Source organism: Trematomus bernacchii, unplaced genomic scaffold, assembly GCF_902827165.1.
Source record: "Trematomus bernacchii unplaced genomic scaffold, fTreBer1.1, whole genome shotgun sequence".
NCBI lineage: Eukaryota > Metazoa > Chordata > Actinopteri > Perciformes > Nototheniidae > Trematomus > Trematomus bernacchii.
In genome coordinates this window covers 921,417-933,520 of record NW_022987513.1, presented here as the reverse complement: position 1 = coordinate 933,520, position 12,104 = coordinate 921,417, and the positions used below count along the sequence as shown (strand labels likewise).

The 12,104-nt window shown below is 40.3% G+C and overlaps 1 protein-coding gene across 4 annotated transcripts in view; it reads right to left on the bottom strand.

The window, feature by feature from the left end:
- Window positions 1-5,300: 5,300 nt before the first annotated feature.
- Window positions 5,301-12,104, bottom strand: part of gdpd5a (glycerophosphodiester phosphodiesterase domain containing 5a) — a 37,838-nt gene continuing 31,034 nt past the window's right edge. For 2 of the 4 annotated variants that reach the window (XM_034114352.1, XM_034114357.1), the window contains exons 12-17: window positions 11,414-11,559; window positions 10,211-10,358; window positions 9,599-9,681; window positions 9,253-9,267; window positions 8,589-8,701; window positions 5,301-6,298 (exon numbers count right to left, since the gene is read on the bottom strand). In XM_034114352.1, the coding sequence (XP_033970243.1) occupies window positions 6,207-6,298; window positions 8,589-8,701; window positions 9,253-9,267; window positions 9,599-9,681; window positions 10,211-10,358; window positions 11,414-11,559 (597 nt within the window). In that variant the 3' untranslated portion in view covers window positions 5,301-6,206. The remainder of the gene's footprint in view (window positions 6,299-8,588; window positions 8,702-9,252; window positions 9,268-9,598; window positions 9,682-10,210; window positions 10,359-11,413; window positions 11,560-12,104) is intronic. The other 2 variants (XM_034114367.1, XM_034114374.1) reach the window with 1 other exon arrangement.

The following is a 12,104-nucleotide window of genomic DNA, read 5'->3' as shown; positions in this document are numbered from 1 at the left end:
TGAAGACACCCCATAATTGACGTAGAGCTGTTGAGGGCAGGACCATTAACCATTATCTGAAGTCTGCTGCTGTTTTATGGCGAGGGATGCGTGCCATAGTAACACCACATTACGTAACATCAGATTTGATGTAGAGCTGTGTTAACCATTATCTGAAGTCTGCTGCTCTGAGCATGTCAGTTGGAGTTATGACATCATCGTGTTCCATGACACAGGTGTTTATATTTGAGCTAACGACGTGTCCAGAGATCAAAGGTTTCCATGGTGATGTGCAGTCATCAGTGAGAGGAGAGCATTTTCATTGTTCTGAATGAGAGATAAACCTCTTACATGTGAACGTTTTGTTGAAGAACCGTAACAGATATCGGTGAAATTTTAAAGCGTGAAGCATGTCAAGGAGCATCTGAAGTGTACTTTCGGGCTAATAATGTGGCCTTTTTGGCAGATTAACTAAAGGTGTGTGGCTGCTGTGGTGGGGAAAGATGAGGCTGAACTTACAATTGGGTTTAATGGAGACATGTTGAAAGTTTTTGTCACTTCATGCCCTCAAGAGGCATTTTGTTTAATTATTTTGCTTAATTTTTTTTTATTTGTCAAGCTACGAGATGTTTTCCTACGTTTCTCATGAAAAAGTATGTCTCAGGAATGTAGGGTTTGGGAATTATGGCAGGTTTAAAAGAAAATATGAAGGCAAAATTAAATATGTCCTCCACTCTAGCTGTGACATCACGCACTCTAAAATCTGAAGAAGGCCTCTTTACCAAGGTCTGAACAATGTTTAATATCTCTAAAAGTAAGAATCAGATTTAAAAGTTGTGTTACACGGATAATGTCAGAAAGATGTGTAACATTTTAAAGTCGGAATGAGGTTTCTGAGTGAAAGTATGAAGGAACAGTTAGCAGTTGAAGTCGCATGAAGATTTTTCAAGTCTGAAGAGTTTCTCCATTGACTTCCATGTTAAAAATGTGATGAATTATGGGATGTATCTCTGGAATTATGAAAGTTATGAATGAGAAAAGTAATAGCCATCGATTCCCGACCGAGCTGAACGTTTTGATGTTTGAACGGAGTTTCTGTGATGTGGAATGTGGGAGCAGAAGAGGCGCAAAATAACCCAACGGAATAATAAAGAATTTCGTGCGTCGAAGAACAGATAGTTGGAATGCTGTATCAGCATTCCCACTAAATAAGCGTTGCTTGGCAACCGGGTGTCGCGGCAAAGTATAGCGCAGCATTATGCATTTGTTTACATGAGGGGTCAAAATGTCCCCTTCAGGAGGATAAATCTCTTTCTCCACATTAAATGTTAGACATTAGAATTTACTGTTCTTGTCTGTCACATAAGTGGCGCAACTGATGCGATATTGCGGGGAAGGGGAAATTATTTTAACCGGAGAGATTTAGATTTGCCGGTCTTCAGCATATTTTACCGGACTATGACCGTTACCGGCTAACAGGAACTCTGAACACCAGGTATTTCAGACTGTCTGCAATCACATTAAACAAAACTGGAGCAAGTCTAAATAAAAGCACACATTTTCATTTAAGTAAAGGGGAACAAAATGCGTTGAATTACCTATCAGAGTAGTGACAGGTGCTTCTTCTCGTCTTTGCTTCGCGCAGAGTGACTCGTAGCAGTTACTTGCCGTTCGAAATCTTTTGCGATCCCACAATGCAGCGCGGTTCACGTAATTTGTTGTGTTATCACCTTTATATATACACTCTATGGTTATCACCTTATCACGGAGGATGGTCTGAATACAGTATTTTACTATGAAATAATACAATCATATAATCTGTAATAATTTATCCTGTACATTCACAGTAATTAACTGTGCCTGCATTGATTTAACTGTGAAATTCAAAATTACAGTATTATATTGTGAACATTACAGGTAAAGACTGTAAAGTGGTAAAACAATAATTTATTGTAAAATATTACAGCTAAATATTGTGAAATCATGGTAATATTTTACAGTGTATATACAATTTTGTATCCGGGCTATAGCTGCTGTTGTTAGAATTACAGTTAGGCTAAAACAAACACTGTATAATAGAACCACTGATTTTTAGATCGTCTAATGTAGCGAGCACCTTGGGCAACTAAATCATGCTCTATCTTGGTTTGCATGGTGCAGCTGTAATTCACCTTAAAGGTCCCATGACATGACCTTTTCTACTGATCATAATTCCATTGTTGAGGTCTACTAGAATAGATTAGAATAGAATTGTTCAATGTTCCAAAATCACATTGGTTTCTCATACAGCCTCTGTATAGTATGTGTATTCACTCTCTGTCCTAAATGGCTTGTTGGAGCTCCTGTGTCCACCACCGTTACAGCGGAACATCAGTCATTATGTGTTACAATGGCGTTAGCAACCAGAAAATGACACCAGTAATGACAAACAGATGAGAATGCTGCGTGAGGTCTGGGTGCCGTGTTGGCGGGACGTTGCGGGGCTCGCTGCTGTGGACAGTGTGAGCTGGATTACTGGGGTCGTTTCCTGGTTGCTGCGTGGGGTCTGCGAGACAGAGAGACACGCGAGACTCACCTGAACTCAGCCTGAGCACATACACACACTCGTAGCCTGGCTGTGAGTTTGTGTGTGTGCTCAGGCTGAGTTCAGGCTGAGTTTCACAGTGTCTCGCTGTCTCAGGCTGAGTTCAGGCTGAGAAATCCGCGGAGCTGCGGCTGAGAAAAGATAAGGCTGAGTGAGTGTGTGTGAGGAGCTCCACGCGGAGCCGTTACGTCACTACTTTTCTGTGTTAAGAGTTTTACTCGCTACAGGGTGTACTTTGAGGGTTTGTGACTTTGCAGACCGTTTACATGCAGAAAAAGCTACATAACACACAAGGGGACGGGTAATAACCAGAAAAGCATGACATGGGACCTTTAACTGTGATCTAAATTTGGATTCTAATTTTGAATAGCGATACCAGCCAACTTCCTTAAGTGTCTTTTAGTACAAGCAAATGCTGAATAACGCTGAGATAGCAATAGGCGCTTTCACACCGGAGTACTTTTCCCGTACTTTTCCAAGAAATAGTTCCGATAGTTCCTGGGATGTTGCGTTCAGACCAAAAATATGTTTTCTTTCACTTTGGGTTAAGTGCTTACAAGTAAATTGTAAGATGCTAATACACTGAACTACATGTAAGATGAACTTAGCTCATAGCACCACTGTGCCTCTGTGAGTCTGAATCTTAATAATTAATGGACATCTTCTTCATCATATCAGTTTTACTTAACTTTTTCCAAGTTGCTGCTATCTGCTCAGCAACTTAGCTGCTCATTGAACACATTTGGACAGTAGCTAATCTGGTACAAAGCATCTCTTCTCTGTCTATGTGATGTATGTATTTTGTACATGCTCCAAATCAAATAAATGTCATGAAACTAAATTACAATTTCATCTTTAGGAGGGAGATGTGATTGACATAATCGCCAAGCCCCCCATGGGAATATGGACAGGCATGCTGAATGGCAGAATCGGAAATTTCAAGTTCATTTATGTGGAAGTGCTAACAGAGGACAGTCCTGATGCATACAAGGAAACCCAAACCCACGAATTGAGACAGAACTCAACTGTCCAGGAAGTGTTAAAGTGCCTCAACATGGAGGTATTTGTCTTTTATCAACTTCCATTTAATAGGCAGATACTTCAGCTTCTGAGTGGTGTCTTCTCCTTTGCTTCCCCAGGTGTATTCCTCGTCTTTTCAGCAGCACGGTTACAAAACAGTGGATGACTTGTTGAGGTTGAGGGAGCATCACCTGACGGAGCTGAATGTGACGGATCCAGAGCTCAGGCATCGTCTGCTGGCTGCTGTCCGCTCCCTGCAGCAGCCATGCTGTGAGTAATGTGACACACAGAAAAGGTCATCCAAAAATGGTGTCATAACACACATTTTGTGACGTGATAATTCCAGAAAAATCTCACAGAGGTTTAAGATTCACAAAGTAAAAGGGACAGGTGACACTGCTCCTCGAGAGAACACTGGGAGTTATGCAGGCCACAGGTAAAGAGGTTAAAGATAACAGGATAACCCTAAAGAGTGTTACTGAGAATAGAGCAGGACACACAAGGATATTAGCTGCTGACAGATGAGCTGTTGAGCCTCAATGCAATGGAGTACTATAGTTGTGCAGGAATGAGTCCCAGACCTGGCAATGAGTTAGCATTTTAGCATTTCTGGGTTCCCTAATCAAGTCGATTGATTTTTGAGCATGTTTTTGGCTAGATCCATGTAGTAAGGTCTGTGGTTAACACAAGCTTACGAGATGTTCACATTTTCTTCTACCACGTGAAATATGTCAGTAAATACCCCACTAGTGAATTTCAAAGGCTTCTGCGTGTCTTAAAAAGATGGTCACTAACAAATGACTAGAAAGGAACATGACATTATGCCAAACATTAGCTACCTTTTAGACCAGAAGTCATGCGAACATGATATAGATCCTTTGGCATAATGTTTGCTATTTACTTCCAGCAATTGCATTTACTCTTTAACTATTATAAAAGTGGTAATTAGACAAAAGGTCTAAGTTTCATAAACATGTGTATGCCACAGACCTTGTTTTTTGCAATATTCCAAAATCCAATGCCAAATTCCATTGGTTTTTGTCAAGGTAGCCATTGCCATGCTAGCTTCCGGGTCAGACAAAAATATGTCAGCACAGCATCACTCTATAACTGCTCATCTATTAAACTATGGGACAGTTCATCCAACAAACCTGTCTTCTCTGCTTCACAGCTGATCATTTGGCGGATGAGTCCAATCATGAGGCTGGAACCTCCGGCGAGAACACGAAGGAAGATTTGAACAACTGCCCAAGAGATTCGGGCTGCCACATGCCCTCTGACAGCACCAACAACATCACCGAGGAGCCAGACCTGGAGTTTGTCTCTGACTCCGAGGACCCTCTACCAGCTGAGCAGACGGCTTCATAAAAATAATCTATAATGTCCCTGTTCTGTCTGTCTCACTTATAATGCTGCTTTTAAGATCACTTGAGAATAAAACACAGTTTTTTATTCACGCAATTGTGTCATTTCTCATTATGTAAAATAAATTGCCTAACCTTTACCACTGCTAATCCCAATAGAAATGTACATTTATATTTCATGTATTAGCCTGCTTAGCATACTGGGAGAATGCATGGAAACCAAAAGTTAGGGTATGAAGGTGTATGGAGCTCAGTTTTCTGACCTATTGTAGGAGAATGACATTGTAAGTATATTACAATATATGTAATTAAATAATCCTCCCATTTTTATAAATGTCACAAACCACATCACATTTTTTTAAGAAAAAAAGACAACTTTTATTGTACCGTCAACATGTCTGCCACTAAAGCTGTAGTTGTAACTTGAAATTTGTACCATTATTACTATTAAACCAAAACACGAAAAATATTCTACACTCTTCTACCAGTCCATTAATTCAACGAAAAGGCAGCCATGTGAAAGTTGTAATAGCTAATAGACTACACAGTAAACAATCATGGCATGACAGAGAAGAGGCAGAAGAAAAGATTAGAAAATGTTCCACAATATTCACATTCATATTTACATCAGTGTATAATACAGAGCACTACAGGGTCAAGTTCCTCAAATACAAAACAAAAGAGAGGAACATAATGTGGATCAATACAACATTACAGCCTTATGAGCTCAAATGTTACTTTTGAGAAGCTCATTCAAGCAAACAGACTGAATGTACTGTATGTCTGTATTACTTTCAATCAACACACCAATATTGGTTGGTACTGTTGTTGAATGAGTGGATGTCATGATTCTACATTACAATGTGACATGATGTTATTTCGAATGGTTAACCGCATCAGCAGGAACATTATTGGTCAGCTGACCACTCTTAACCGATGAACAGAATGTGTTCCCAGTAAAGCCTTTTTAAAACTTTTGTGCTCCCATTTATAACAAAAACAGCAAGAAACAAAAATTCTTACAGCAACTTCAAAGGAAAAAGGAGATTTCTTTTGAGAAATGTTGCAACAACTTGTCTGTATATTAAGGTAAAAATTCACAATCAAATTATATTCACACATATATTACACATAACTTGCACTCAAGTGTGTATACGTTAATTGTCCATATTTTAGAAACAATTTGATTTCCATGATGTGTTCTGGGGTTAGTTCACTGATATCAGTTCTGTAATCCAGGGCTGTAGCTGCAGTGTGGTTCAGTCCCCGAGGCCTCCATGAGAGTATATGGCATAACCGTTCTCAGGAAACAGAGAGATGTCCTCTGTGCTGCTCAGCCCGTTGTTGAGTTCTGAAAAAGATGAATGATGCCACTTTTACTTTAATAAAGACATTAAACGCAACACAACTGTTTTCTCTCCTGCACTGAATACGGAAATGTGGACCTTAATTACATTTATTATGTCAAAAGATTTCACATAACTGTATTAGGTTAGTTGAAAGCAATAATATTGAGTCAAACTTAATATTTCTTATTTAATCTTAATATTCTTGCTTTCAGCTAACTTAAAGGTCCCATGTCATGCTTCTCCGGTTATTACCCGTCCCCTTGTGTGTTATGAAGCTTTTTCTGCATGTAAATGGTCTGCAGAGTCACAAACCCTCAAAGTACACCCTGTAGGGAGTAAAACTCTAACACAGAAAAGACCTGTCTATGCTGCCCCAGAACGCCTCGTTGGAGATTTCTCATTTTCCATTGTTTTCTTCCTGGGTTCTGTGACGTGTGAACACCCAAATCAACAACAAATGACCGGATTGGTCCATTTGGCGGAGCACCTCACACACCAGGATCCCTTGGCTAACTAACAGGGAGTCCCATTGACTTGCATAGAGCTCCCTGAACGCTGGTAATAGACGAGTTGGGATGGCGGAGAAATGCTCTCCGCAGACCCATTCTCACAGCGTTATAAATCTTTTTCTTACTCAATATCAAGCCGCACTTATTGTTTTTACTTCGGCTGTGAGTGTTTGTGTGTGCTCAGGATGAGTTTCGCTTGTTCTCGCTGTATCACCGAACCGGAAACCTGTCCGCTCCTCGCAGCAGCTCGCAGCAGCTCGCAGCAGCGGCGAACAGCAGCGAGCCTCGCAACGTCCCGACCAATCAGAGCACACTGGGCTCACAGGGAGGGGGGGGCAGGAGCTCCAACAAGCCGTTTAGGACAGAGAGTGAATACACATACTATACAGAGATGCTGTATGAGAAACCAATGTGAGTTTGGAAAATTGCACAATATAAATCTATTCTAGTAGACCTCAACAATGGAATTATGATCAGTAGAAATGGCCATGACATGGGACCTTTAAAACAGTTATGTGAAATCTGTTGACATAATACATTTAATTAAAGTCCACATTTCCGTTTTTTCAGTGTGGCTTCAAACAGTGGAACAGGCTCCCCATGACATCAGGAGAGACTGCAAACCTGTTTCTATTGCACCTTGGTTTGGCTTATTAAAAGCTCTTGTTGTTGCAGGATACTTGCTGTTTGATTGCCCTTAGTGAAATGTAATGTTATGTTGAAACAGCTGTTCTCCAAAGTCCAAAGTTTATATGTGAAGAACATGTATCTCTGTCTGTTCTTTCCAAAGATGTATACAACTCTTAGTTTATTAAACATATACTTCTTTGTCACAAAAAATGATATTGACGCATCTTGATTTTTTTATAAACTTATTAAAGATCTTTTGGAAATATGATAATTTAGCTTTTGGGCATGGCCTTTTAATCAGAATCCAAATCAATAACTTTTAGAACTTTTAGAATAAAATAAAAGATTCATAAATAAAAAACGACTATATTAACGATTATACAAACATGACAAGTTTAAAGTGGACCTATCATGCTATATTTGAATAATATAGTGTAGGACCATACCTATATAAGGCATATTTATACTTTTTTTTTTTCAAAATACCAAACAGATCATGCATTTTAGCCATGCCTCATTTTGCTCAATTTGACATTTTTTAGATCTGTTTTAGCAAGGGCAGATTCTGTGAGCAACAGCACCATCTACTGGCCTGGCATATAGCGTCTCCGTGGCTGTCTCCTCCTGATTGGTGGAGTTGGCCCAATAGCCGTAGCGCTCACGTCCTGACGTCAGGACAGTGTTCAAATCTGGATCAGTTTTTATCAGATCCGTTGCAGCCCCTTTTTTAGAGATTTGGGTATGGAGGAAAATAGAGAGGGTTGTGTTTTCGGACACTTGGTGAGTTCCCTGGAACACCGGGGACACATATTCATTTATAAAAGACGTACAAAAGTGCATTTTGCATGATAGGTCCCCTTTAAGTAAGAATGTGCTGATAAAATAAAATAAGAAATCATAAGGAAAAAAAGGTAAATGTTGAATAAAAGATAAACTAAGTTAGAATAAAATGTAAATAATAATGTGAATATTGTACTAAAATAAATAACATCTATACTACAATGTATATAGTGATGTATAAGTATTAATGTATATTAATGCTGAATTGCAAGTCTAGTGACTCAGAGTGCCCGGTGATTCTCTGAGGACATTTAAAGCCTCATTCAATCACTCATCAGACTGTTTCAGGGTGTGAATGTAATCAAATCTGCACCTGAGAATATGAGCTTCTCCTTCATGACTTTGAGGTCCCGATCAGTCCGATTGGCCACAGCGCTGAGCACGATCTGTTCCGGGTTATAGTGCTGCATCCCGCTCATCTTCCACCTGGCACAACACACACCACACACACACACACACACACACACACACACACACACCACACACACACACACACACACATCACACACACACACACACACACACACACACACACACACACACACCACCCACACACACACACACACACACACACACACACACACACACACACACACACACACACACACACACACACACACACACACACACAACACACACACACACACACACACACACACACACACCCCCACACACCACACACACACACAACACACACACACACACACCACACACACACACACACACACACACACCCACACACACACACACCACACACACACACACACACCACACACACACACAACGAGTGTGCCATTAAAACTATAACATGTATTACTTCTGGGATACATATAACATTATCTAAAAAATAAATTGAATGTCCTTTGATAAACAAGAGGTAGACAAGTAGAGAGACAGAAAGGAACAAGTCTGCCTTGAGGTGTCTGGCAGGAAACACACAGAGGGACCGAGGAGGCAGAGAGAAAGGCAGAGGGTACCTGATCATATGATAGCTGACAGACGCCGGGGGGCAGGAGCAAGGTTGCATGCAGATCAGGCAGAGCACAGGACAAATGTTAAAGGACAAGAGAAAGAGAGGACAAAGAGAGGTTATAGCATGGAGGACACATATGGACACATATGGAAACATTGAGACTAGGAAAAAAAGGGGAAATCAAATGAAGAGTCAGTGTAGAGGCTGAGCTCAGGTCCAATCAGATCAGAGGATGGTGTTCACACAGTACAGTCCCTCTTCATGTATCTGTGCTGCTCCTGATAACATGTGTGTGTGTGTTGTCAGTGTACATCTGTTACACTCAACATGATCACAGAACAACTACTTACTTCTGAAAACAGAAAATCCCTATGACTAAGGCGATGGACACCAGATCTGACGTGAGCCAGATGAAGCGGTAAGCGCTCCGACTCTGCAAGAGAAGAAAAAAGAAGAGCAGTTTTCAGTCAGCGCCACTGGAGGTCAGCATCATCATGCATTTCTCCTGAAGCTTACACAACACAAAGTATATTCAGCACAGAGCGACTGTGCAGCTGTACTCTGTCTCTGATTGTCTCAGACTCTTTCCCAGGGTCCTGTTGTTCTCCAACGCCACGCTGAGCCCTCATATCTCTGCGTCCTCGCCTCGGGTCGTGGGGTGTGTGTGTGTGTGTGTGTGTGTGTGTGTGTGTGTGTGTGTGTGTGTGTGTGTGTGTGTGTGTGTGTGTGTGTGTGTGTGTGTGTGTGTGTGTGTGTGTGTGTGTGTGTGTGTGTGTGTGTGTGTGTGTGTGTGTGTGTGTGTGTGTGTGTGTGTGTGTGTGTGTGTGTGTGTGTGTGTGTGTGTGTGTGTGTGTGTGTGTGTGTGTGTGTGTGTGTGTGTGTGTGTGTGTGTGTGTGTGTGTGTGTGTGTGTGTGTGTGTGTGTGTGGTGTCAGATGAGAGACAGAGAGCAGAGCTGTTTACCATGAGCCAGATGGGGTAAGGCACCTTTCGGAGGACTTGTGGGGCATCAGAGGACACAGAAGACACCCCGCTGCACCACAGGACGGAGTAGAGCCAGGGCGCGTTGACTGCGGACATAGTCACACTCACATTGTGGGCCAGATACTCCCTGCGGAAAGGAAAATAAATGTTAAAAATGAGGAAAAGAATCCTCTCGTTTTCACTCTCGTTTAACTTCAGGCTAAAGAATATTGTCACTTTAGATGTTGTCACTCAACAATGGCCCATTGACAGATTCTTATATCCTCCAACAGACACCATGTGAGCCCTTCCTCTTTCAAATCACTGTGAACCCTAAACTCCTCTGCATATGTTGTACAATGCTATGAATTAAAAAATGTACCCCTTTAAACTTAGATATACTACTTATATTTAAATTTTCAGAGTAACTACTATTATTGTTGTACTTACTTTTTATTATATTTGTTGTATATTTATATTTCTTGTAAACATTTATTTTTGTAATTTTATAATTTGCTAAATGACCTGTAATAGTTTCATATTTGCTTCTCTTTCACACATTTTGTTTTTCACAAATGATTTGACATGTGTAAATGTACTTGAACCTGATTCTGCTTTGGTTTATCAGACATCTATGTGACACTGTGACACATACAGTACAACCTACAGTATTTCACCTAAATATGCTATAATGTTTTTTGTTCCTGAAATCATGAAAGTGGATTACACTGTTGACATTTAGTATGATATATATATATATATATATATATATATATAAAAGGCACTAAAAAAGTTAATGGTGTTCAATAAACTTAGATGATGTTGCATATTTCCATACAACAATCACCAACATCATATAAATGAAAATCTGGTGATAAGTTGTGGGGTTGTTTTCTGCATCAGAAACAACCCCAGAGTCTTGTTTAAGTGGGAAGTTACAAACATTTAATGCTGACTCAAGTGAATCACTTGAGGACATTTATCACGTTCCTCTGGAGACACTAAAGGCTTCACTTCTGCAGTACTCTTCAACACGAGAAAACAGATTCATGTCTAAAAGCATTCTCTTTAATATTACATTTCCAATGCTTAGTGGGAGACTTCTCTTTAGTTCCCATTTTTAGTATGCAGTTGCAAGGGAACATGGAAGACAAAAATAAAATATAATCGATACAATGGTTGTCTCTAGCAGTGGATGCTCACTGTATGTCTGTGTGGCTGGCCTTGCTGTAGTGCAGGGTGAGGCTTGTTATCCCCCTCTGCCGTATCTCTTCCAGTGACAGCTTCTCATTGGCGCTCTGCGGCAGCCCTCGCACCCTCCCCCTGTCCGTGTCGGGGGTCCACGTCACCTGGCACACACACATATGACATGGACAGACCCTGGTCAGGAAGATTGCCCTGCTACATATCTAGAAATGTTACACTTTTATAGAAAAAGGCGCTGCTTGTATATAATTTGATATACAGGAATAACTTTATTACATCTTACCACCCATTTCTTTTTGATGGTCACTAAGTTGGAAAATATATTTATTTTGGGTATCCAACCTAACCCTAGCCCTAACCCCACTTCATTGGAAAATATATGTATTTCTTTCAGTCCTGAAAGGACTCTGCATTTCAACTGATTTCAACTAAAGGAAGAGTAAATATGATTTGCTTTGTGGAAAAAAGCAATCCTTTATATGTCCCACAGTATTCTGACAATTACCAAACTACATGGACAATACCAGCAGCCAATCTCAGTGCACTGAAAAAACTGAAACGTTGACCTTAATTAGTTGAAAGCAATAATATTAAGTTTAAATAAAACATTTAGGTTCAACTTAATATTATTGCTTTCAACTAGCCTAATACAGTAATGTGAAATCTGTTGACATGAAACATTTAATTA